The 26862-nt window shown below is 35.5% G+C and overlaps 1 protein-coding gene across 4 annotated transcripts; it reads left to right on the forward strand.

Moving 5' to 3' along the window:
* Positions 1–26862, forward strand: LOC144204426 (poly(rC)-binding protein 3). 4 transcript variants are annotated; one of them, XM_077728420.1, is made up of 17 exons: positions 1–140; positions 1715–2188; positions 9827–9894; positions 9966–10040; positions 10701–10842; positions 12802–12923; positions 14611–14634; positions 14709–14741; positions 15420–15536; positions 16411–16542; positions 17740–17868; positions 18315–18389; positions 19234–19275; positions 20841–20916; positions 21338–21390; positions 22095–22264; positions 24299–24604. In XM_077728420.1, exons 5-17 carry the CDS (start codon positions 10809–10811, stop codon positions 24342–24344), a joined length of 1053 nt encoding a protein of 350 aa, XP_077584546.1. In that variant the 5' UTR covers positions 1–140; positions 1715–2188; positions 9827–9894; positions 9966–10040; positions 10701–10808; the 3' UTR covers positions 24345–24604. The 4 variants fall into 4 exon arrangements, with proteins under 4 accessions (XP_077584546.1, XP_077584545.1, XP_077584548.1 ...); XM_077728419.1 differs by having other exon boundaries at positions 3–140; positions 20838–20916; XM_077728422.1 differs by lacking the exon at positions 24299–24604 and adding an exon at positions 25165–26862 and having other exon boundaries at positions 4–140.

Here is a 26862-nt window from a genome sequence, read left to right on the forward strand (position 1 = left end):
CTGATGAATTTTTTATGACTCTTTCTTTTGCAGCCGCACGCAGATGGGGGCTCGCGTTAGCCCTCTGCTGTAAAAGTATGTTGCGGAAAATGACACAGAGACCCTATCACCAGTTATGACCCTCCTACTCCATCTCAACGGTAAATTTTCATTGGATTCATATGTTAAACGGCGCCTTTTGCATTTCACTTTCAGCAACATAAATGATTTGTTTTCTTCATATCCAATACAGTCAGCATGTTAGACTACTGTAACTCTAAACCATGAATATAGATTATTTCTTGACAACAATATGTCCGTGACCGGACGTTTGGTCGCTCGGACGTTTGGTCGCTCGGACGCTTGGTCGCTCGGACGCTTGGTCGCTCCGACGTTTGGTCGCTCGGACGTTTGGTCACCAGTCTTTTGGTCTCTTTTGGTCGCCGGTCAAATGTACTTAAATATTAAACTCTCTCTCTTTGATATTAAACACTCTCTCTCTTAGATATTAAACTCTCTCTCTTAGATATTAAACTCTCTCTCTCTTAGATATTAAACTCTCTCTCTTAGATATTAAACTCTCTCTCTTAGATATTAAACTCTCTCTCTCTCTTAGATATTAAACTCTCTCTCATGAATACAATTTTGAGAGCTGGCTTCAACTGTAAACTCTCCATCACCATTTGACCGGTGACCAAAAGGGACCAAAAAGACCGGCGACCAAACGTCCAAGCACCCAAAATGTTCATTAACTAATTTCCATAATATCTTTTGGAATGAAAAACACCAAGTACAGGTTCACAATATACATAAAGTCTTAGTAACTCAATTCCACTAAAGAATTGCATATAGCCAAAGACTATAAAGTACTTTTGCAGCAATTATTTTTAAGACTGTATGGATATTTTCTGAAAAAACGGCCTGCTCTCGACATTCCGAGAAATGAAGGAAAGAATGGGGCTAACTCGTGAGGGTTACTGGAAGATAAGCTACTTAGCTTGTCAACATTGACAGAGCGGAATTCGCTCAGTGTTCATTCGAAACGAATACATTAATTTTAACATAAAGGGCAGCCATGCCACCAGCACACCAATCGAGGAAGGACACCAAAACATGGACAAATATCTCGAAAAATGTATAATAAACATGCTTCTATATGTAGACACACTCTGTGATGACACACTGGTAAAAAAAATCAAATTTCTTCACTTTTTAATTCCTCCTATGACCTTTTTTCAATTTCATCTTCCGACTCGTCACATGATAATGTCATCGAGTCGATACTACTTCTTTTGCACTAAAATCCTTCCCATTCAAAACGGTTTCAACTATGCAGAGGTAAAAATGAAATATGATAGAAAATAACTTCATTTTGCAGAAATGTACATTTTATACAGGAAAAGATACTTTTGTAAAAAGTAAAAAGGAAAAATAAAGCAACTATTAGATGATACATTGCAATATTCTAATGAGATCTTTCAATAAGAATAAAAATATGATTTATTGTACTGTGAGATAATCATTTAATGAAGAAAGACATGTTTTGAATTCACTTTTTGCTCATTTAAGGGCATTTTACGGTCACTTTGGCCTAAAATAGGGTCACATCCTATTGATTCGGAGGCAAATCCAGGTCCCTTCCTGTCGATATCTTACTCATTTATTATTATAATAATATCACACACCCAAAAGTCTTTCTTTCCAATCTAAAAATTCTTAATATTTGGATTTCCAGGTCACAAAAGACCATATTTCTTCTCCCCATTAATCCATCTGGAATGAGACTTGGCCGAAGCCAGGCAGCCGTCCTCGCCCACCCTCATTGGCTACGGGCGGGCACTTCTCTACCCTCTCCCATTGGCTGCCTGGAGGAAGAGTGGGCGGGGGAGCGCCCCCATCCATTTCCCCCCTGTGGCAGCGTGTGTAAATGTAAAGAATCTTTTCGGCGCCTGCGATGCGAGCGACTTGGAGCGTGGACATCGAGAGCGAGTGAGTCAGGGAGTGTGAACAAAAAAAAAGCAAAGAGGGACCAACCACACTTCTTCAACCCCCCCTCCGTCTCCCTGCTCCTTGTCACTCCATCCTTCTTCCCCCTCTCTTGGACCAGCTTCCAGGCAGGACCGAAAACCACCTCCCCCCCCCAACCATCCCTTCTACCGCCCCAGGACCCTTTTGCCTCTCCTCACTTATCCCGTCACTTTTAGACAAGGTAAGACCATATTTTTATTTATCTTTTAGCATCTCAAAGTCGCCAAACTGGTGCTTCAGCTTGTTGTTTTTATAGTTGTTGTGGTACGAACTGAATGCCTGTTTCAAGTTAGTGTTGTTTTACAAAAAGTGGTGATTCTTATCAATTGTAAACTCTGTACTACTCTTATCTTAGCCAAATCGAGCAATCTGATTGGCTCCCGGGCTAACAAGGGTTTGATACCCGTCTCCAAGCAGGTAGACAAAGTCGTGTTTTTATTCCACGTGAAAAATTCTGCTTCTAATTGATTGGTTATGCTTGAGGGTTAGTTGCTGATGGCTATTTATAGATGCTGTCAGACCAGGCCAGCCCCCTACAAAACCCCCCACCCATAGCCAGGTCACTTCCTGCGAAATCTCCGGGGCTCGGGATAGGAATGGCGTCCGTGGATTGGAGAATATGTACGTGACATTGCAGCAAGTGCGATGACTTTACAAGACATTGACCCGCTTGATTGAATCACTGGGAAGGGAAGTCAGTACGGCCCATAAAGCATGGCTTGGCATTAGTAGAGGGGAAAAAACTGCTTAGTCTTCCATCCACACATCCTGTACTTTACCAGGAAATGTGGAATGGATAGTGTGTATTCACGTGTGTGTGTGCTAAAGTGGTCGAGACATCGATACCGCCAGCCCAGCTCAGTTTTAGTGCCGTTTTATTGAACAGTTGTGAACTGGCTATGCCCGAATGTTGAGAAATTCTATCTTTTTTAAATCTAAGCGACGTGTTATCCAATTTTTTTGAGTGAAAAACAGCAGCTGTTGCTATATCCTTTGGGAATATGGAGATTCGAGGACTATTGGCAGGTGACTCAACTGCCATTCTGATAAGAAGTGTAGAAGATGGAATTGTTTGTTAAAAAAATTGGTAATTAGCACTTGGGTATCAAAAAACAAGTACATATACTCTGCTATATTAAGGCAAAAATATAATGCGTAGGCTTGTGGGCTTTAATATTATATATATGTAGCCAAAAATGGAATAAGGTAGAAACAAACCTTTATTTAAATAGAAGACATGAGGCCAATCATTCATTAGGTAGCCTCGGTGTACATTAATGTATTGTTGTGCACTGTAAAACATAGTTTTAAAACATATTTATGAAGGCCAAAATTCTCTGAATAAGACGTCCAAGACTATTATTTTTTTGCAATTTTTAACCATAAAAAAATTCCAGAAAAATTAGAGAACAAGTATTTTTTTAATATATTTATCCCTTTTTTTCTGTTTTTTTTATTAATCCACAAGCATTGACAGGGCAAATTCACTGTTGAAATATAAATAAATCACAATAATTCAACTCTTATTTACACTTTATAACATAGCACTTATTGACTCTTTCTGCTATAACCTAGAACCAACATATAAAATAAAAATCTTCCCCAGAATAAGATATTTATGTGGCCTACTGCTCAAGCACATTGGCGCCACGGTAAGCCACTTTGACTTTGAGTGTGTGTGTGTGTGTGGTTCCATTAACAGTGACAATGAGAAGAGCTTGGCACGTTAAGCCAGTTTTACACTTTGCCATCATTTTGTGCCACAGATGTACAATCTTAGCAGATGAGGTGTGGTGTTGTGGTGGAAGGAAAGAAGTGACTAGATTCATTAACAAAAAACACATCACATTAACGAGAAGGGGATCTTTCTGTTGGCAGCGTGCGAAATGAAAGTAGACCGTGCTCTCTACCCAACACACACAATGAATAATGCATCTCAACAATGCTGGGGATTTTTGTCAGTTTTTCATATACACAAGTTTGCTTAGAGAAATTCTTGGTTAAGGTATTCGCGCAATTTGGTGCTCGGATGTTTGGTCGCCGGTCAAATGTACTTAGATATTAAGCAGTACTTAGATATTAAACTCTCTCTCATGAATATAATTTTGAGAGCTGGTTTCAACAGTACTTGGATGTTAAACAGTACTTGGATGTTAAACAGTACTTGGATATTAAACAGTACTTGGATATTAAACAGTACTTGGATATTAAACAGTACTTGGATATTAAACAGTACTTGGATATTAAACAGTACTTGGATATTAAACAGTACTTGGATATTAAACAGTACTTGGATATTAAAGAGTACTTGGATATTAAAGAGTACTTGGATATTAAAGAGTACTTGGATATTAAAGAGTACTTGGATATTAAAGAGTACTTGGATATTAAACAGTACTTGGATATTAAACAGTACTTGGATATTAAACAGTACTTGGATATTAAACAGTACTTAGATATCAAAGTCTCTCTCTTAGATATTAAACTCTCTCTCTCTCTTAGATATGAAACTCTCACTCTTGGATATTAAACTCTCTCTCATGAATCTAATTTTGAGAGCTGGTTTCGACAGTAAACTCTCTGTCACCTGAACAATTTGGGACTAAAAAAATATGAAAGAATCTAACGAACTGTGGTCAAAAGATAAATAAAGTCCTGTTTCATTCGCTGCTTTTGTGCAGGTGGGCAAGATCTCGGGATTTGACCCGCCCTGCTCTTTTTCTGGCCTGCTGAGGCCAATCTGCTCGTCGGGCAATACTCAGTGGTCGACCCCACACCCACAGCAGTGTGCCGAGAGGAATCCAAAACACACGACAAACAGAAAAGACCGAATTGCTTGGATTGGCCTATAAAATGTTGTCTGTCACTTTCGAGCATTTAAATATTATCAGGCTTACCACAAGCTTTATGATTATAAAAGAAATCTACCGGAAACACACTTGAGGGGTGACATTTTTCACTCTAATTTATCCTAAAGGTCAAGTTAAGGTCAACAGTGTAAAGGCCAATCAAGCTCATGTGCAACAAACTCATTAATTTCTTCATTTCAGAGCTAAGGACGAAAAATACGACTTTTTAGTGATTATTGACTTAAGCAAAGGTCTTTGTTTTTGTCAGTTTTGGGGCATTAACACTTGTATCTCAAGTCATACTGAATATTGCTTATTTTAATAGAGCTAAGGACGAATAATACGACTTTTTAGTGATTATTAACTTAAGTAAAGGTCTTTGTTTTCGTCAGTTTTGTAAGTCATTCTGAATCTGGCTTTTCTTAACATACCTAAGAAGGAAAAATACAACTTTACACTAAAAAAAAAGACTCAAATTCTCCAACAAACACCGCTAATGCATCAAACTCACTAAGGTCAAAGTGTGGGACAACAAGGCACTCCAGCCACTGTTCAGCAAGACCATAAAAGAACTTGAAAGCAACGCCGGGTGGATTATGTCTAAATAAAGCCACGCACGACAGCGTGCGAATCACGGTGTCACTGATCCCTCTTGCTTTCCCAGACAACAGGTTCGTTCGCCTTGTGCGAGCTGTCGCCGGGCTTTGCGCTCTCTCTTTTTAAAAGGCGCCATAACCGAGAAAGCTAGAGGAGTGGAGCGAAGGAAGATGACGCTCGTCACTCCGGCGCCGTGGCTTAGCCTAAGAGGCTTGAATAATCAGCATGTTAAGCTGTCGGGATGTGCGCACTCACCCACCGCGCGCTTACTACAAACTTCTATGCGCTTTTTTTAATCGAGTCAAAACGTAGAGAGGCAGCGCAAAGTGTCAATATCCAAGACATTTTTGCAATCCAAGTCGCTAACTTGCTGGTTTTTGTTATGTGTGGGACATCGCTTTGGGTTGGTGCATGTTTCCACGGTGCTCGGACGTTTGGTCGCCGGTCTTTTGGTGACAGAGTTTACTGTTGAAACCAGTTCTCAAAATTATATTCATGAGAGTTTAATATCTAAGTACTGTTTAATATCTAAGTACCTTTTGATATCTAAGTACTGTTTGATATCTAAGTACTGTATAATATCTAAGTGCGGTTAAATATCTAAGTACTGTTTAATATCTAGGTACTGTTTAATATCTAAGTACTGTTTAATATTTAAGTACTGTTTAATATTTATGTACTGTCTAATATCTATGTACTGTCTAATATCTATGTACTATTTTACTATCTATGTACTGTTTAATATCTAAGTACTGTTTAATATCTAAGTACTGTTGAAATCAGCTTTCAAAATTATATTGATGAGAGTTTAATATCCAATAGATGGAGAGAGAGTTAGATATCTAAGTACTGTTTAATACTTAAGTACATTTGACCGGTGACCAAAAGGGGCCCAAAGACCGGCGACCAAACGTCCGGTCCCAAAAAAAAGAAACACTGGAGTTTTCTCTACTGTGTGTAGTCAGCGAAGGGGAGCTTAAAATCCCATTTGGCTTTTTTTCTGGGCTTCTTTCATCCCCCACTCGGGTGCACCGCCTAGTTCATTAATCACACACACAGAAAATTTGGAGACATGGCTCTAGGGTGTATTTAAGAAATCAGGTACTATTAACGGCAATGCTTGAATGACTGGATTCACTCAAATTAAATTAGAAGACATGTTATTCTTAGTTTTTTGACCATTGTTGTTGTTCCTCCACCTGATTTTTTATCTATTTTTAATCTCTTCTTTTCTTCTATGTGGGAAGGAGATTTAATTTTTAGCCACCAGTCGTTCCACATTATTAATTTAAGGGGCTGGAAGTGTGTCATAGCAGCTTGTGAGCAGGAGACCTGGCGTTGCATTTTTTTGTTTATTTTTTACATTTTTTGTTTCATTTTCTAGTCTTTAGAGTTGAGTTTTAGTTATTTTGTGTCGAAATTTATGGAGAACCAAAGTTATACTATAGAAAAAAAATAACTAATATGGATGTTGCATCCTGGCCGGACGTTTGGTCGCCTGGTCTTTTGGTCGCCTGACGTTTGGACATTTACTCCATTAAGTTTAATTTTTGGGGAAAAATGTACTTCTATGAGTTATTTTACCATGTTATACTTGTTAAATTTGGCAAAAAGAAACGCTAATATGACTTTGACCTTAAGTTGTTCTATTTTTTTCTCTTCCTTATTTATGTGATGCCATAAAAATGGCATAAAAATACTAAATAATATTAATAATTAATAATAATATTAATAAAACATAATATTTTTACTGTATCTGCCAAAAATTGAGATTTCAAAGCATCTAAAAATCCAGTTTTCCTTTTCCATTATCCTAAAAGCAAACTTCTATCTTTTCTTTAAAAAGAAAAGTGAGGAAAAAACTGCTATCAAAGGACATCCAATATTACAAAATTAAAAACAAAACCAATTCCAAGCGCCACTACACAAAGGCATCTTAATCTACATCCATATTTCCATAATCCTCCCTTTAACATAGATATCCTTTCCCTGACCCTTCCATATTGCCACCATACATCTACGCCGAGGTCACGGTTGCACGTGTGTATGTGTGTGTGTGTGTGTTGCACTTTGGTTAAAGCGTGAAAAGCAATTGGCCGGGCTTCAAGCGTAGATGGAATTGCTCGTTATATATCTTGACGTCAGACATATTTATGCCCGGAGAGGCTGCCTTGTAATGCCTGCTCATCATGGCTACTGGCAAACATGGCAGACGGGCTTTCCGGGGGGGATTCACAGTTTGTGTGTATGTGTGTACTGCAGAGAAATGATACTATACAATAAATAGAGATCGGTTAAGCTAATTTCATACACAATGAGGGCAATGCTTGGGTTAACTCTATCAATTATTCATATAAAAATAGCCATTTGCATCCTTTGTTTAAAAAAACAGGTTCATATTTCAAATGAATTTTGCAGAAAATGCATGTCAATCAATAGCTCATTTATTAGTTCAGTTTGTAGGACAAACAAAATGTTTTTTTTGCATTGTAAAAGCATATTTTTGTTTATTGTTTTCGGAAGAATATTGTGAAATCCTTGAATTATTGACAATTTTTAACTGCATTGCAATTACTGGATTATGATTGATTGATTTGTTGTATATAAACCCTAAACCACATGATTTCAAAATTAAGTATGACGTTTGGTCGCCGGACGTTTGGCCGCCGGATGTTTGGTCGCCGGTCCTTTGGTCCCTTTTGGTCGCAAAGAGCTGAATTTTCTAGGAACTGAAATGTGGAGAAAGTTCATCCGCAGAGTGGTGCAAAGCCGTGTGCAGTCTGAATTATGCGGGTGTTTGTGGGCGTCAGGGTAAGCGTTAATATCCTATTGGACTAAGCAGCGTTTGACATCCTCACACCTTCAGTAAAGGGGCGAGTCGGCTTTGAAGTCTCAGTCTTAAACCTCTTAATCCCAAAGACGGGGGAACAAGAACAACCTCCGACATGCAGATGTTTCATTTTCAGAGTCAGGACTTGAACTATAACATTTTTTAAAACATCAAACTAAGCCAAAGGTGTCTGTGACTATTCATTTTTTATAGATCTAAAACAATGATTATCTTAGCTTTTTTAATATATTTTTAGATTTTACAAAATGATTTTTGAACTAAAAACAGTCAAAAAAATGGATTAAAAATGTCAATTATTGATTTAAAAGGGGGAAAATCAGGAAATTTAATATACATATATACTCTTCATTTTAATTTGATCCTAAAACAGAAAGTTTACTTTCCCGGGCCGCACAAAATCATACAGTGGCCCAGATTTGGCCCCCGGGCCGCCACTTTCACACCCTTAGCCTAGCCACTTTCACACCCTTAGCCTAAGCTGTCCTTTGTGAAAAATGTCCTAACTCCCAAGAAAATATTTGTATACATAAGTATTTTTTTCCTGCTGTTTGCATTCAATTTTTTTGTGCCACCATATCCAAAATTTACTGCAACACATGCTTATTGCAGTATTAGAGCTTTCAAAGCATAAAAAAAATAAAATAAAAACTGCAATAGTCGTCATCCTCATTTCTAGTCCCCCCCAGAAGATGAAATAGGAGGTGAAATCACTGTCAGGATATTTAATGAGAGGATAAGAGTCACATTGAGGAGAAGGAAGGAGTATTAGCCTTTTGAGTCATTAAATATTAAAAGTGTCAGGAGACCACAGCGGGGACCCTTTTTCACCCACTTTCACACTGTGTGCTAATAGAGTTTTTTACTCAGGTGCCAAACCCGCCCCCCAAAAATCAGATTTCTGCTTTTGAGGATTATCTTATGTCAGGGGTTCAAAGATTATTCACATTATTTCCTTCCTGTGCTTTTGGAGGAATAGGTCATAAAGGATTAGACATTTTCAAAGTAGACTTAAATGGGAGAGGCACTCAAGTACTTGGGAGTACTGTGACATAATAACCTTCTGGTTGTGTTATTGGTCGGAATGACCTTTTATATTAAATGAGGTAAGAAAGATTTGTGTTATTTTGGGGGGTAATAATGCATTTTAGTCCTTTGGATATTAAAAAACTGTTTATGTATCCATATTGTAGTTAAATTAAGGATAATTGATCATCTTGAGTGAAAAAAAAAGATAATTTTAGATTTTACATCGAAAAAGATATGTATTTTTGGGGGGTAATAATGCATTTTTATTTAATTTTTCATTTTTATTGGTCATCTGGAATAACTATAATCTGATATGGAACAAAAATGCAAGGTATTATCTATATTACTGTTGGTCAAAACACAATAATATATAGCAAAGTACCAAGAGAGGGCAGCATAAGGAGATGCTGTGCAGCCAAGTTGTATGTAAAGTGGACGGCAGGTGGCGCTACAGTGTAGCTCAATTTCAAGCTAAATTATTTGTTTTTATTCTTAGGATTTCCAACTCATTATTGTCCCACCTGGGAGCCTTGTTTTCTGCAAAAAAATAAGAAGCACCCATAGGTAAGAACACAGGAAAATATTATTATTATTATTATAAATATATAATTGATTTTTTTTCTGTCCTCTTTCAGATACTACATTGATTGATTCCCATTTACTTTTGAAGCTGTTTGAATCATTTCCTACTCACGGACTCACCAGAAAATGTATGTAAATCCATATTTTTTTATTATTTCCCATTAAATGTAAATATGATAGTACTTATTGGCCACAATTGTAGTATTCTACACCAAAATATATATTTACATTGGGCAAAAATGTAGATGTGTAAACTTTATTCTGGATTAAGAAGGTCAAAGGTTGCAAAATGTGTTATTTTATTCATAATATTCATTATTTTCCTTATTTTAAGAACCAATTGAAGCAAAAAATGTCTAGATTTGTCACTATTTTAACGTTTGTATCAAATGTAGTGGATATAAATCATTCATTTGTCTAAATTTTTATGTATTATAAAAGTTTGGAGGAAAATAAAAAGAAGTTAAGAGTGTCTGGAATGGGAAAAAGGCCATGGGGAGTACTTTTTGATTATATATCTTATTCTGGTCAAAGGGGGCGAGACTAAAGAAAAAATATCTAAGATTGCACGGTGCGTATCGATCTGTAGAGTTCATAAAGTTATGGGATGTGCTGTTATGAAGGGCTATTAAGAATAAGCAGCAGAATCCTGGAATACACAACAGAGAACAAAGTACTTACAATAAGTAGTGATTTCTAACATTGAAGTTGAATCAAAACAAAGTATTCTGATTGGCTAGTGTAACAGTGTTTATTAATTTTAATGACTTTACGTTTCATTTTTGCAGACGACAGAATGGGCTGGCATTCCACTTGAAGAAAAATTATTATTATTATGGACATGTGATTAAAAAAAAAATAATAATAATCCAGTTGTTCTAACTCTGCTGACCTTTATGACCTCAGAAAACGACACCCGCAGAAAATACGGTGAGTAAAGGGTTTGGGTTTGATACTCTCCCATGGTCCTAAAAAAAATTAATAATAATAGTAAATATTAACTAGATCAGGGATGGGCAAACCACGACCCGCGGGCCACATATGGTCCGTTAGGCTTTTTAATCCGGCCCACTGACGTTGTCAATGTTTTTTTGTATTTTTTTGGTATTTTTGGGCGATTTTTTTGTATTTTTTTGGTTTCTTTTTTTCCCCAAGATGGCGCCGTAACATGGAAGCCATTGGCAGTAGCTAACTTATTTGTTTTTCGTGTTTTACAGCCCCTTTATCCTTTTTTAAATAACATTTTGATATTTCCTAATACATTCCTTTACTTACTTGACTTTGTACTTTATACTTTTTACTTGAATGATGAGTGAAGAGTATGTTAATACTTTAGTCCTCTTTTTCTGTTTATATTTCATATGTACTGTTAACAGATGCACTTTTTTATGTGTATCATATCTTGAGCTGACCCATCTGTCAAATTTCTAAAGTCAATGTGGCCCCCAGGCCCAAAGGTTTGAACTAGATGTATTGTAAACAATATCTAGGAAAGAATATAAAGCACCTTTCCGTCATAATCCCTCATTTACATCCTCTGAATGAAAAAGTATACACAACTGACACAATGAAATGATATTTTTCAACGTTAATTGAAATATCTATCAAACCACCACATAGCTACGCTATTCTATTTTTCCTAATATATTACCAGTCCGAATACATTCATAATATATCTTCCTAGCCTCATTAGGAATCTTTCCGGAATGAAAAAGTGTGGTGTACTTTTATTGTGAGTGGAGGCAATTTACTTTGCAGTAAGCAAAAGTCTCTTTATGATTGGTGAGTGCGCCAGAACGCCAGAAAACGAGGTTTAAACTTGTGAGTACAGCTTTGTGGGATCAACATTCCCTGCGGGCGAGTATCGGGAAGATGGATTTGCAATTGAGTGCACACAAGGCACGATTCTTTGATTTGTACTTCTCTTTCCCTTCAGACAACTTTAAACTCTGTTGATAAATAAATATGAATTGATTGCGCTTAGACGACCACCGTGAGGGGTTTTATTTTTCAGTTTGCTGACTCTGACCACACATGCTTCAAAAATGGCTGGCATTTATCTTGGTGTCATATGAGGTTTCGTTTTGGGACTAACAGGAGGAATATTTTCATTTTTTGGGGTATATTTTGTTTATTATTGTTACTCTGTAGGATGAAAAGTTGTGGTTATTTTAAAATTCCATCAACGTAAGCATTGATTGATTGTTTAAAAAAACATTTATTTTAAAAAGAAGTAAGAATGCAAGAAAGAAAGTTTGTCAGCTTATCAACAATTCTAATAAGCGTGGAATCGCTACTTTAGGAGATAATAATGTAACCTATCTTTGTACAAGTTTGATACATAAAGTTTTGGCCCTAAACAGAATTAAAGGCAGTGGTTTGCCTATAAAAGAGAGTAATTCCCATCAAGTATTCCAGAATACTAAAGTGGAACACATTTTTTTGAAGAGGAATAGTCCAAAATTGTAATCTGCTAATTTTGCTTTAGATATTAATAGTGGAAACATTTAATTTGGCCCAAAGCATCCAAAATAAATGGAAGGAATAAAGTCTTAAATAAAATAAATTATAGAAAATGTTTCTGTTCACATTTTTATTTTTACTCCATTTTTAATCCATTTATTAGTCTCTAAGTGGCCATATTATTTTAGTTTGGAGGACGTTACTAATACGCCTTGCATGAAAGAACATTATGATTTAAATTATTGTAACTATTAACCCCAGTTTGCTTTAAAATCTGTTTATTAACACCAGGTTTATCATTATAGTCAGCGTCCATTCATTTTGAGATAGTCATATAACCCTAGCATTCATGATATTTGAATATTTCCTAGAAAATACGCATCTGAGAACAAAAAAATAACATAATTCATAATTCATCTCTTTTAGAGGAACAGCCATATCAATACCACCGACCAGTCTTGCGACCACTCGCAATGGAGACCACTCAAGTCCAGTCAGAAGGGGGCCTCAATGTTACTCTTACCATTCGTCTCCTTATGCACGGAAAAGTAAGTTATTCCACTCTATTTCCACAAATACAAGTATTAATACAAAAACACACAAATAATCCTCACTCACATGGATCCATCCCATAAAAAAATATTGTTTGCATTCATTTTCACACTTGGTTAACCTCCCATCTCGCTATATTGTACTGGGTGAACATAATTGCTGTGTTAGCTTGTTGGGATTTTAAGACCCAAGCTTTCATAAGGGGATTAATGGCTATAAAAAAGCATTGCTATGCAATATGTGGAGTATTTTTCGTATGGATACTTGGCGTATTTTGGTTATTTTTCCCCTCTTGGCATATTTCACTAAGGCTCAATTTCTGCTGAGGGATTCCACTTCAAAATATGAGGAATAAGACTTAGTTTGTGGTTCCATCTAGGCATCAACTCAGTCTATACATTCGTCTATCTATTTCGCCTTACCTGGCCGGTTCAAGGTTATGGGGGGGGGGTTACGCTGGTTCAAGTATAGATCAGCAGTTCAATCTTATATAGGGAAAGTTAGAAGTCACATGGAATTGAATGGTTTTATTGGTATTGTACAAGTATAATGAGATTTAAAGCCTCACTACAAAGTGTAGAGTAACATAGAATAGTTGGTATGAGGTGGCGTAGGCTGTTGTAGTGGTGAGTTTTTGTCTTGTATGTGATTGATTGAAGAGTATTGTTAGTTGAGGACATGAAATTTTGAATTTAAAGCTGTTAAAAAATGTTTTTTAGAGCATAACCTTGTCAAAATGGAGTCCAATTTGGAGTCTGATTTGGGGCCTTCGGCGTATGAAAGCGGTGATGAACTTGAAAAAGATTAATGAAGAAGATTTAATGGATGAGGTTCTATTTTGGGGCAAGATTGAACAAAAAAAACAGGTTTTGACAGTTTTTTAATGCATTCAATGTGCAGATTTTCAGGTGCAACTTCGTTTTTATTCAAAAGTTTTGAGAAAACCTACATAAATGTAAACCAGCCTTCATATTGGGCTTCCTTGTTGTCCTTTTTGTTTAAAAACAAGACAAAAAAATGTTGCCCAAATACCTTTCAAAGTGTCAAAATAGAAATGCCATGTCTCAAAATAGAAAATACTACACTTGAGCAAAATGGAGTCAACTTATCTGACAAAACTTTATCAAAACACCAAAAATAACTGACAAATTTCAGTGTGTCTTAAGAGATGATAAAAATAAGAGAAACATAAAACGAGGCAAAAAGCCAAATATAAGAAACAAAGAGCCGCATGCAGCTCGAGAGCCACATATATAGCCTATATATACTTGTACAAACTTATAGATGTGGTGTATTTTGTCCCCAACCTTGACTGTCCTGAATTGTGTGCCTAAAAAAACAGGGAAATCGAGGATAACCTTGATTCGGCAACTTTCTCACCAGGGAAAAAAATACTTTTATGAATATTTTATGTATATAAATATCTGGTCAGAGTAGACGGCGGCCTGCGGCTTTACTGTCATGCTGGATGTACTCTAACCCTTGCAGTCACTTAAGAGAAACACTGGTGTGTTGACACACAGCCAGAAATGTTTCTTTGACCTCTACTGCGCCACAGTTACTTCGTGATGAGTGTTTTCATGCAAATTTACCACAGTGGAGGGAAATATATTCATATTCTGTACATTTTTTGCAGAGGACGCTGTGAACTAACTCTTTGATTTTTTTGTGGTTTTATTGTAGGAAGTGGGGAGCATCATTGGAAAGGTAAGTTTGTGTGTATTATTGATAAGTAGTTATATATTTAACATGGATTGGAATGATGTTTTTTTTTTTTACAGAAAGGGGAAACAGTGAAAAAGATGCGTGAAGAGGTACATTTAAATAAAAAAGTGTTATATTTGGTTAAATTAGGAATGGTTATATAAATGAGGATTTTTTTAAATAGTTTATGTCCTTGTTTTTGGTTTTGAACTAAAAGAAAGACTGATTTTTTTAATTTTTATTTTTTAAATGGTCCTTTTGAATTGTTTATATGTCCTTGTTTTTGGTTTTGAACTAAAAGAAAGACTGATTTTTTTAATTTTTATTTTTAATGGTCCTTTTTAATTGTTTATATGTCCTTGTTTTTGGTTTTGTACTAAAAAAGAAGGCTGATTTTTTAAAATATTTTTATTTTTTATGGCCCTTTGAATTATTTATGTCCTTATTTTTGGTTTTGGACTAAAAGAAAGACCGATTTTTTTTCATTTTTATTTTTTTATGGCTTCTGAATGTCATTTCCCGCATTCTCATCTTAATAATTATGTTCCAGATTAATCATTTTGTAAAATAAAAAAACATTCTTACATGAGTATACACAAAAAAATAACCCTTGTCAGCGAAAGAAAATGTCAACTTCATATCTTAAAGCAGCAACGTGCTGGTAATTGTCGACAAGTAATGATTTTGAAATGCTACTTTTATAATTGCGGCCTTTTACATGCCTTGTTATTATAGATTTTAACTGACAACATGGAATACGCTGTGTTTTTTTTTTCCTTTTTTCTCAGAGTGGAGCACGAATCAATATCTCAGAAGGCAACTGCCCGGAGAGAATAGTCACCATCACCGGACCAACGGACACAATCTTCAAGGCTTTTGCTATGATTGCCTATAAATTTGAAGAGGTCAGTGCCTAGTGCAGGGATGGGCAAACTATGGTCCGCGGGCCACATATTGCCCGTTAGGGTTTTTAATCCGGCCCACCGACGTTGTCCAAAAAATGTTTTTTTTTCTCCCCAAGATGGCGCCATCACACGGACAGTAGCTCTGTCCACTCTTATTTGTTTTTCGTGTTTTACAGCCCCTCTATCTTTTTTTAAATTACATTTTAATATTTCTTAATACATTCCTTTACTTACTTTACTTAATACGTTATACTTTCAATGATGAGTGATGAGTATGTTAATACTTTAGTCCTTTTTTTCTCTTTATGTTTCATATGTACTGTTAACGGATGCACTTTTTTATGTTATCGTATCTTGTGCTGACCCGACCCATCTGTCAAATTTTTTAAAGTCAATGTGCCCCCCCGAGCCGTAGTTTGTTTAATTTGTAGGACTTTCTCCTCTTATAAAAGCTAATCATTAAAGAAAATAATTCCATTTTACTTCATTTATACACATAACTGCCACAGAAAAACTAAATACCATATTTTCACAACTATAAGGCGCACCACATTATAAGGCGCACCCTCAATGAATGGCACATTTTAACTTTTTTTTCCATATATAAAGCACACTGGATTATAAGGCAAACCTATCTATTTTGGAGAAAATTTAAGACTTAAGTGCGCCTTATAGTCGTGAAAATACTGCATTTTAAAACTGCTAGTCCCCAAAAATGTCGCTAAGGAAAAGAAATAATGCTCCAATGCAGCAATATATCACTAGTGTTCAACTATACTGACAGTTACAAGCAACAAATTGATTTTTATGAATTATTTAGAGCAGCTGACAGCAGGTTTTCGGAATGCAAGGTGAAGTTGTTGTTGTGTTCCAGGATATCATCAATTCCATGAGCAATAGCCCGGCAACCAGCAAGCCTCCGGTCACCTTAAGGCTTGTCGTGCCAGCTAGCCAATGCGGATCTCTCATAGGAAAAGGGGGTTCCAAAATCAAAGAAATGAGAGAGGTGAGGACACACTACACCTGTCAACATTATATTTATAAATATTTGTGTGGGTGTGTGGGTGTATATGTTACACAAAAATGTTTTTTGTGAACCCCTACATACATGATTAATGGATAAACTTATCATCTCAGACATTTTTATTTCGAATTCTGCATCTTTAAGGGTTTTCATTATGCTTTTTCTAAGTTGTTGATTAGATAATTAAAAATTAAATATCTCAAATGTACATTTTTTAGAAAATATTTCCCTAAATATCTCAAACTTACATGTTTTAGAAAATATTTTCAGTTTTACAGAAATTAGCTGCCATGTTTAATATGTTGGGTGCAGGATAATGAAAAATTATGCTTCAAAATTCATATTTCTCAAAGTGTACATATCAAGTAACACTACAAAAAAGTTATTTTTTTTGTTAAAAGAGACTTCATCAATTATTCAATCAAAATTGTCCAATAAAATATTATCTAATTTGCAATTAATGTGTTTTTTAGGATTGCTGTTTGTCTCCATTTGATTTTACTAAAGATGACATTTTATAACCAACTTTAAAAATCCCAAATCTCCCATTTCATTAATAAGCAGTTGATTTTTGTTATTACAATTAAAAGACACTATCAATTATTCAATCAAAATTGTCCAATGAATTATTAAGTAATTTGCAATGAATGTGTTTTTTAGGATTACTGTTTGTCTTCATTTGATTACAATGAAGATCACATTTTATAACCAATTTAAGAAATTAATCTAAAAAAAAAAGCTTTGTAATTGGACCTATTTCTCCATGTTACATCCCATTCAGCAGATAGCAGCTACCATCCCTGTTGTGCCGATTTCAGTCGGCTATCAGAGCATAACAGCATGAACAGCAACAACAAGGGAGACATTTCCTCCTGCTCAATTAGCAATACGGCCCGTTCCGGCACATTTATCGCGATATGAACCGTTATACCACATTTCTCACCTCTCCTGTGGGACATTGAAACACATTCCAAGACATTTTCAAGCCCCCCGATCATCCAAATCCACTTCAACTCAAATACCCTGGCAATAAAGTCAAACCACATGAACAAAAGTGCATAGAAATGAAAAGAGAACCTGCGTAAGTCGCACTTTATTTCCCTTGCGAGTACTGGTAGTGTTACTATTTGGAAGGATGGCTGCATTTGGCGGTGTATTAAGGTCACGGCGTGTGTTCAGTCCACAGGGGCGCAAGTTCAGGTGGCAGGTGATATGCTCCCCAACTCCACAGAGCGTGCCGTGACAATCTCCGGGACCCCGGAAGCCATCATCCAGTGTGTCAAACAGATTTGTGTAGTCATGCTGGAGGTAATCTCACACAAATTAGTCCATGTTCCTGAATATATCCATGCTATAATATATTCTACTTTATGTGGATGATAAAAATCCATACTGCACAAGATAAGTGATATATCTACTTCATTAACTGTAACAGTACTGACCACAAATTTAAGGTATAGTCAGCTGGGATAGGCTCCAGCACCCTTAACAACTGACCTTAACAAGGATAAGCAGTTTTCAATGTATTTTATAGTAGAGTATACCGTACTACAGTATAGTAGAATATTTAAGGTTAGGGAGAACAACCCTATAGGCCAGATTGGACCCCTTAGAAGCCCCCAAACCCTATTTTTGACACATTGTGTGTGTGTACTGATGTTCAAGTCATCTGGCAAAAAAGAATACAAAATAATTATAGTGTAGAGTGTTTTGCGAACAGTTTTTAATGTTTTAAAATCTCTTTATTTTTCTAGTCTCCACCTAAAGGTGCAACGATTCCGTATCGCCCCAAACCTGCTTCAACGCCTGTCATTTTTTCGGGGGGACAGGTAAGTTAACATTTATACTATTTGGGAAAGGGTTGAGTTTTTAAAAAATAGTAATATTTAAGAGAATAAACAATCAAAAGAGGCTAGTGACTCTGGGGAAAATTAGACAATATTTGAACAAAGCAAAGCAGGATTTAACCAGTAATTCATGAGAAATAAATAAAGTTTTCGAAGAAACATCTCAAACTGGGGCCAATTTAAATCGAGAAAATGTTTGTGTAGCAACAGATAAGAAAAAAAAATAGCACATACACTTTCTTACCACTCCTCCATATATTTTAGTGAGTTACCTGAGTTATTATTGCTAGAATTCAGGTAGAAAAAAGATCTAAAACTAATAGAAATTGTGATTATCAGGTCCTCTGGGCATAACATAAATGATACATGTAAATTATACATTGATTGGTAAAGGCACAAAGTTTTAAATACAGGTTTAGTAGTAACAAATTATATATTCTACTTTCCATAAAACATAGTTTTAGGGACGTCCCTGCATATTTCAGCATTCTGCTCCCTGCCTTTGTAATAATAAAAATCTAATAAAAAGTAAGTTCTAAGCTGGCCATTTATCACTGCAAACCTGTCTTAAAATAAAGAAAAAAATACTTGTATTTGACTCATTTCAATTCTTCTTCCTACAAAAAAATGACCTTGTTTTAGGATTAACAAGCTTTCCCTACAAATAGGCCACAGGAAAAACTACCTTCATTATTGATTATGTGGGCGGGCCTTGAAATAAGTTGTCCCTGGACTATTTTGATATTAATAATATCTCTGTACAATATTGAAAGATCACTTTCATGCTGTCTTTTATGAATACTTTACTTTTAATTCTTCCCCACAGGCCTACACAATTCAGGGACAGTATGCCATTCCGCATCCAGATGTGAGTTTTTATTCCCTTCTCATATTAAGATCATTAAATTATCCAAAGGACGGCCCATTTCGGATATTTTTTTAAAGTCCGTTGAAGATTTCATTTAGATTTCAAGCCTTATTAAAGCACGGTTTGCCATATCAAGAGCTGGAGTAACCAGCTTCCATTTGGTAGCGTCCCATTTTGTAATCAGCCGTCATCTATCCTTGTCGCGAGAGCATCTCAAGAGCTACCTCCCGTCAGATTGACTAATTCAAAGTTAGGCAGTGATGGATGAAGTGGAAGGCGCTGCTGGAAAGTACTATCGCTCAAGAGCAGACTTGACATCCTTTTCCACCCATTTAACGTCTGTAAAAGGGACCGTCGGAATTTAAAACGCACACCTTCCACTATCTAGTCTTGACAGAATCCTAGCACAGAAACCCAGGGACGGTTACCGAACAAAAAAAAATCTGGAGAAAACCTCGGGGGCCAAAAACAAACGACAAATCCTCCCCATTCGAGCAAAGTCAGATTCTAGAAAACTGCAACCTCCGTGGTGTAAACGTTATCCCTTCTCTGTCCTTTTCCTGTTTTTCCCCTTCCTCACCATCTTGAGTTGTGTTCCCACCTCTCCTCACCATCTCTACTTTTGGTGCTCGGACGTTTGGTCGCCGGTCTTTTGGTCCCTTTTGGTCGCCGGTCAAATAGTGACAGAGTTTACTGTTGGAACCAGCTGGTACTGTTTAATATCAAAGTACTGTTTAAAACAGTAGATATTTAGATATTGAACTCTCTCTTGAATATAATTTTCAGAGCTGGTTTCAACAGTACTTAGATATTAAACTCTTTCTCTCGTATATTAAACTCACTCTCATGAATATAATTTTGAGAGCCGGTTTCAACAGTACTTCGATATTAAACAGTACTTAGATATTAAACAGTACTTAGATATTAAACAGTACTTAGATATTAAACAGTACTTAGATATTAAACAGTACTTAGATGTTAAACAGTACTTAGATGTTAAACAGTGCTTAGATATTAAACCATGCTTAGATACTAAACAGTACTTAGATATTAAACTCTCTCTTAGATATTAAACCGTACTTAGATATTAAACCGTACTTAGATATTAAACCGTACTTAGATATTAAACAGTACTTAGATATTTAACAGTACTTAGATATTTAACAGTACTTGGATATTAAATAGTACTTAGATATGAAACAGTACTTGGATATGAAACAGTACTTGGATATGAAACAGTACTTGGATATGAAACAGTACTTAGATATGAAACAGTACTTAGATATGAAACAGTACTTGGATTCGAAACAGTACCTGGATATTAAACTGTACTTAGATATTAAACACTACTTAGATATTAAACAGTACTTAGATATTAAACCCAACACTCTCTCATGAATATAATTTTGAGAGCTGGTTTCAACATTAAACTCTCTGTCACCATTTGCCCGGCGACTAAACGTCCGTCGACCAAACGTCCGCTCACGCTTCTTTCTGGTTTAGGGCATTGTGTTGGTGTGAAAAGTAACCTGTTAGTTGTACTTTCCCTCCTAACCCTTCAGCAGCTGACCAAGCTCCACCAGCTGGCTATGCAGCAAACCCCCTTTTCCCCTCTTGGACAGACCACCCCCGCTTTCCCCGGTACGTACCCACAAGACCCCGTAGTTGTGTCCTTTTCTGTCATCCTCCTGATAAAACATTGGATCCTTTCCCTTCTCTTACCTTCCACCTTATCTCCTTTGTTTGTTTTCATTACGGCATGACTCGCTCGCAACTTTTTTTACGGAGAAAAAAAACGCAACACAGAAACATACCTGTAATATGATAATGGCTAAAAGGCTGTACATCCGTCCTTGAAAAACACTTGAGGTTATTTCATTTCCCGTATATGATTAAGGCGTAATCACATATGGAATCACTTAAGGATCGAAAGTGGACCTTTAATGCGTCAATGTCGGGACGTGGCAAACGGTTAGTTTCATAGTTTTTTAGTTCAAATCTGGCCCGACATGGTATTGAGGATGGTGTACTTTTTTAGTGATTTTTTTTTGTTTGTTTTCAGGTTTGGATGCGAGTCCACCAGCAAGTACCCACGAGCTCACCATTCCTAATGATGTGAGGATGTTTTCTAAGATTTTTTTTTTTTTTGTTGACTTATAACAAATATTGAAGTCATTTAATACACATAATTATGAATAATTGTTTTGATTTCCAGTCTATACTTTACGGTGAGCCATTCACACTTTCTTCATGGATTAATTCATCAACTACTTACTAAAAAAACTACTTATTTATCTATTTTCTGCTCTTTATTTAACACCCAAGATACTAAAATGCAACTACTAAAAAACTGCTACTTGTCCATTAAATTTAACCATGTTTTTTTGTTAAAAAATAGCCTGTTGGAGTACAAATACTTCCAAAAAAATATTCTACATATTTTGAAAGGTTTGCAACCATAAGTTTCTATGATATTTGTCAAGTGCTGTTATTTTTATGCAATTTTAACATTATAGAACTCAACAATAGGCAAAAAAATCAGCCTCTAATTATGGATGTATTGTATAAATACATTTAAAAACATCTTTCAAGCTACATATGGGCAAATCCATTAAAAAAATCCATTCTTTAATTCCAGAACTGTTAAATTGAGCTTTAACTAACCAGAATATATTATAAGTGTCAAGGTAATACTGTTGCAAATCTCAGATACTGACATCCCAATTCCCTTGATTTGCGTCCCTATTCTCCATGAGTAGGTTTACATCACTTCCATACAGTATTTGTCTTCTAACCTGACTGTTGTTGTTCTATTCCAGCTCATAGGTTGCATCATTGGACGTCAAGGTACCAAAATCAATGAGATCCGACAAATGTCGGGGGCCCAGATAAAAATCGCAAACGCGATCGAAGGCTCATCCGAGCGCCAGATCACCATCACCGGGACGCCCGCCAACATCAGTTTGGCTCAGTATCTCATCAATGCCAGGTAAAAGCATCCATTCATTGAATTGTAACAAAAACGCACTGTAAAAAGTGACCCAAAATTGAGCCATTGCTAATTTTTTAATAGCCTACTACAAAAATAAACATAGACTCAATAAAAAATATCATGAAACGTACATTTATGAGATTAAAATTGTCCAAATATTGACTAAATTGAAACTATAAGACCAGATCAAAATATCATGATACGTAAATGTGTAAAATTAACGCAAATTAACACAAAAATTAACACACAATTCTCCCAAAGCATAAATCCATCAAATCGTAACAAAAACGCACTGTAAAAAGTTACCCAAAATTGAACCAATGTTAATTTTTGATTAGCCTACCACAAAATAAACATAAACCAGATCAAAATATCACGTTAAGTACATTTATGAGCTTAAAATTGTCCAAATATGGCACACAATTGCCTAAATTGAAACTACACTAAACTCAGCAGTAAACAAATCTCAGCATCTTGTTCCCCCTTTTAATTATATTCTTTTTAAAGGCGTTTCTATTTTTTCCAGACACTCAATACCGAGTCTGGATTTAATCTAGTGGATAAGACGATACGTAACAAATACAATTTACCACATTTATAGCCTCCTTCTCCCAGCAGGCTTTAAAACCCCAAAGATAGTAAACAAAAGCTCCCGTCAAAAGGCTTCTTGGTCATTTACACTACATAACGCCCACCTTGTCGCCCCATGTAAATCAACAAACACAATGTATATCTTGTTTACCGCTTTGAAAAAAAGGAAAGAAACTCATTGATGAGACGATTCCGTTACAATAAAAGGCAACGTTTGACTTCCAGTTAAAAGAACTGGCCAAATAGAAAGTAATGACTGCTACATCCCCATATAATTGTCAGACTATTATATTTTATCTTCTTGTATAGGGACTTTATTGCTTGGCTATTTTTGGTATTGCGCTTTTTTAACATTGTGTCAAGACGATGCTACAAAAACAACAATATATTATTAGTACAGTGTTCCCCCGCTACTTCGCGCTTCAGTTAACGTGGACGCAGAGCTTCGCGGATTTTTTTGGGGAATTTTTAAAAAAAAAAAATACAAATATTACGTTGAAACAACATATTTTAGGTTTTTTTGTTATAACATGAATTTCACTCTCTCTATCCATGTTCTTTATGGTGTACTGTATACAGGGGCAGTGTTCTCGTTACCTCTGCGTCCTGCGTCTGATACGCACAGCTTTTCTTCCAGACGCACAATTTCAAGTAATGTGCTTTTTTCGGACGCAAAGAAATTTTTATCAAAAAAAAAACCAAAACACATATATCCGATAACAAACCAATTTATTCCACATAATCTTTGCGAAATAATTCTCGCGAGACTAGCAGACACTAGCAGACGAAGGAGAGAAAGCGATAGCAAGAGTTTCGTAATAGTGTAAGAAAGATAAAAAATGTTTCAGAAAAAGCAAAACAGTCTGGATAGTTATTTCGCAGTTAAAAATACAACTAGTAAGAAAAGAACTGCAGAAGATTCGATCGATGATCATGAAGCAAAACGGGGGAAGCAAGGAAAAATACGCACATTTCAAAAGACTTTTGGCTGCAAAGAGAGGAGGATCTACGAGCTGAAAGACTAGTACAATGATAAATAAACCCTAACCCTAAACCATATAATAAATAAATTAAATCTGAATGTTTATATATCGTTGTTTATGTTTTATTTGCATCCGTAGTATGTTGGGACTCGTGACAAGTTTCCTGGGACGCACAGTTTTCAGACAAGCGAATCCCTGGGACTCGCAGTGTGCCAATTGTAAAATTATCACTGCAGGGGGGTAAAAAAATGTATATAAATGAATAAATAAAAAAATATATAATTTTTTTTGGGGGAATTAAATTCAAATTAAGCATTTTGGAAGGGGAATCCCTACTTCGCGGAAATGCACTTATCGCGGGTGGTCCCGGTCCCCATTATCCGCGATAAGCGAGGGAACACTTACTATTACTATCATTATTATTATTATTATTATTTCCCATAATTCCCAATGGCAGGTTCAGGGACGTGGCCGCTATGTGGAATGATCCCTCGGCACAATGACAACATCATGAAGTGGCCTCCCCCAATCCCACCATAATTATCAATGTACCCCTCCCTACCCCGTCAAGCCAAATTAGACACTTTGCATGCATTTTCCTGTAATATACATGTTTTTTTTTTGGATGAAAACGTTTTTTTTTTTTTTGGGCGGCACTACTCATATACTATATGAATATTAGTTTCTTTAGCAGTATGCTCGTAACTGACCATCACTTTAAATGTTTCGTCATTAAAATCCAATTTAAAAGTAATTCATCAAAAAAATTAAGCATTAAATAAACCAAAAAATAGCGAAATTTATTGACAGTATTCACTTAACATATGAATATTAGTTTCTTTATTAGTATGCTCATGACTGAGCATCAACTTAAAAGTTTCGTCATTAAAATCCAATTTAAAAGTAACTCATCGAAAAAATTTAAGCATTAAATAAACCAAAAATACCGAAATTTATTGACATTATTTATATAACATATGAATATTAGTTTCTTTATTAGTATGCTCGTAACTGACCATCAATTTAAATGTTTCGTCATTAAAATCCAATTTAAAAGTAACTCATCAAAAAAAATGTAAGCAATAAATTAACCAAAAAATAGCAAAATTTATTGACATTTTTATAAGGGTAAGATTCCTAAAATGCTTTTATTTTGTTAACCAATTGAAGTAAAAAAATATATGTTTAGTCCCCCTTCAAGTTGATTTTATAGATATAAGAAATTAGTCATGTTATTGAATTTACCAACGTAAATTCTAAGCCAATCCAAACCGTGCGTTCACACTTTTTTGTGTGTTATTTTTATCTTTTGTACTGTTGTAGGTTGACATCGGAAGTCACCGGAATGGCCACACTTTAATTTCTACCCATCTTCCTTCTGAGATAATCCCACTTATTCTACCTTGTTGATTTACTACTCTGTATTAGATAGTCTTGATATTTAAATCCACTTTTACTGTAAATATAGTCTGAGATTATTCACATGGATTTAAAGCCACTTTCTTCTGGTCTTTGGAAACTTTGACTAAAATAATCCAATGCATTTAATGTAAATGCAATGAAAGAAGTTTGTTTACCGGATATTAAATTGTTCAAAAAACTGGAAATGGGCATTCACATACTCGCTAAATGCACAACTACTGTTAATCAAACTCTTATTTTGTATGTTAGTAAAAAAAATCTGTTAAAAATGAACAACAGCTCTTTTTAAACTATAACACAACATAGGGTTAAAAAAATGAGTACCTCGCAAATATTAGCGTAGACAAAATCTCAATGCATGCCAAAAAAATCAAAATATTCACCTAATAATGCAAAGCACTGAGTCATATTAATACTACTACTACTATCAAAGCTTTAACTCAGGTTTAAAGTTAAAGTTTTAACTTTTTCAGCATCCATACATATTGTTTTTGTTGAGTATTTGACAAACCATTCAAAATACGAAAATAAAATTGCCAACAACACGGTTTCTATGCAAGATTCTCCCAAAACGCATGTTTTTTTTCATTGTTTATTTTTTTAAATATTTCAACAAATTCAATCAAACATAATGCTAAATAATACCTATCAAAATATTTGTTGTAAATCCAGTTTTAGCATAGTTACTTGGCTCAGCTAATTTGTCAATTATTATACTTCCACCCCAAACCTGTAGAGGGCAGTATATTTCTGGAAGAACATTTTTCAAATTCCGTCTTTTTCTCCCAAGTATTAAACTTCTCCATCTCCAAATATCAGCTAATTTAAGCTCCAATTACAAAAGGACACGACCGTATCGGTTACAGCCGCGATGAAATTAAATCAAACGTAGCGTTACGTGTCTCATAAAAGCCAACGCCGTGAGACAATCTTCTGTTCGGTGTATTTAACTTTGATGGACATACCTACCCGTGAAGGTCTTAAATCGTTCATTTGGTCACATTTTGTCCCTTTTTTCGACCCAACGCCATCATTTCCTAATCTCTCGGAACATAAAAATCGAGTCTACATTAATTCACTACGTAAAAAAGTGTACTTTCACCGTGTTGTGTAATAATTCCGTTTAAAACATTTTAAGACAACTTGTTTAAGTACCAGAAGGTCTCAGGAAGAAGTACTTCAAATTGATTTTAGCTTAGCCTGACTTTAAATTATCAGGTAAATTCTAGGAAGTCATTAGCTGTTGTGAAAATGTATTTTTCTTTTTTTAAACGTATATTATGAGACAAAACTTTTTTGCAAAAAACAGGGTTAGGATGCAAAATGTTTTATTTATTATTGTGGCGGAAATCCAGGCAGGTGATGTCTCAAAAATGTGTAGTTTTGAGAGTTTATTTTAATTTTTTTTAAGGGTTTGCATAGAATTTTTGTGCTACCGAAAGTTTGAATGAACGTCCGTAAAAAAGTAGCATCGCGGAAGCAAAAGCTGTTTCAGAAAATATGTCACATGATAATGTATATTGGAGGTTTATTTATTGAAGTTTATGTGGATTGTTTTGTAAAGGGAAAATAAAGTTGGAGTCCAGTTTTTTTCCTCGA

This window comes from Stigmatopora nigra, chromosome 11 (genome assembly GCF_051989575.1).
Source record: "Stigmatopora nigra isolate UIUO_SnigA chromosome 11, RoL_Snig_1.1, whole genome shotgun sequence".
In the NCBI taxonomy this organism is placed as follows: Eukaryota; Metazoa; Chordata; class Actinopteri; order Syngnathiformes; family Syngnathidae; genus Stigmatopora; species Stigmatopora nigra.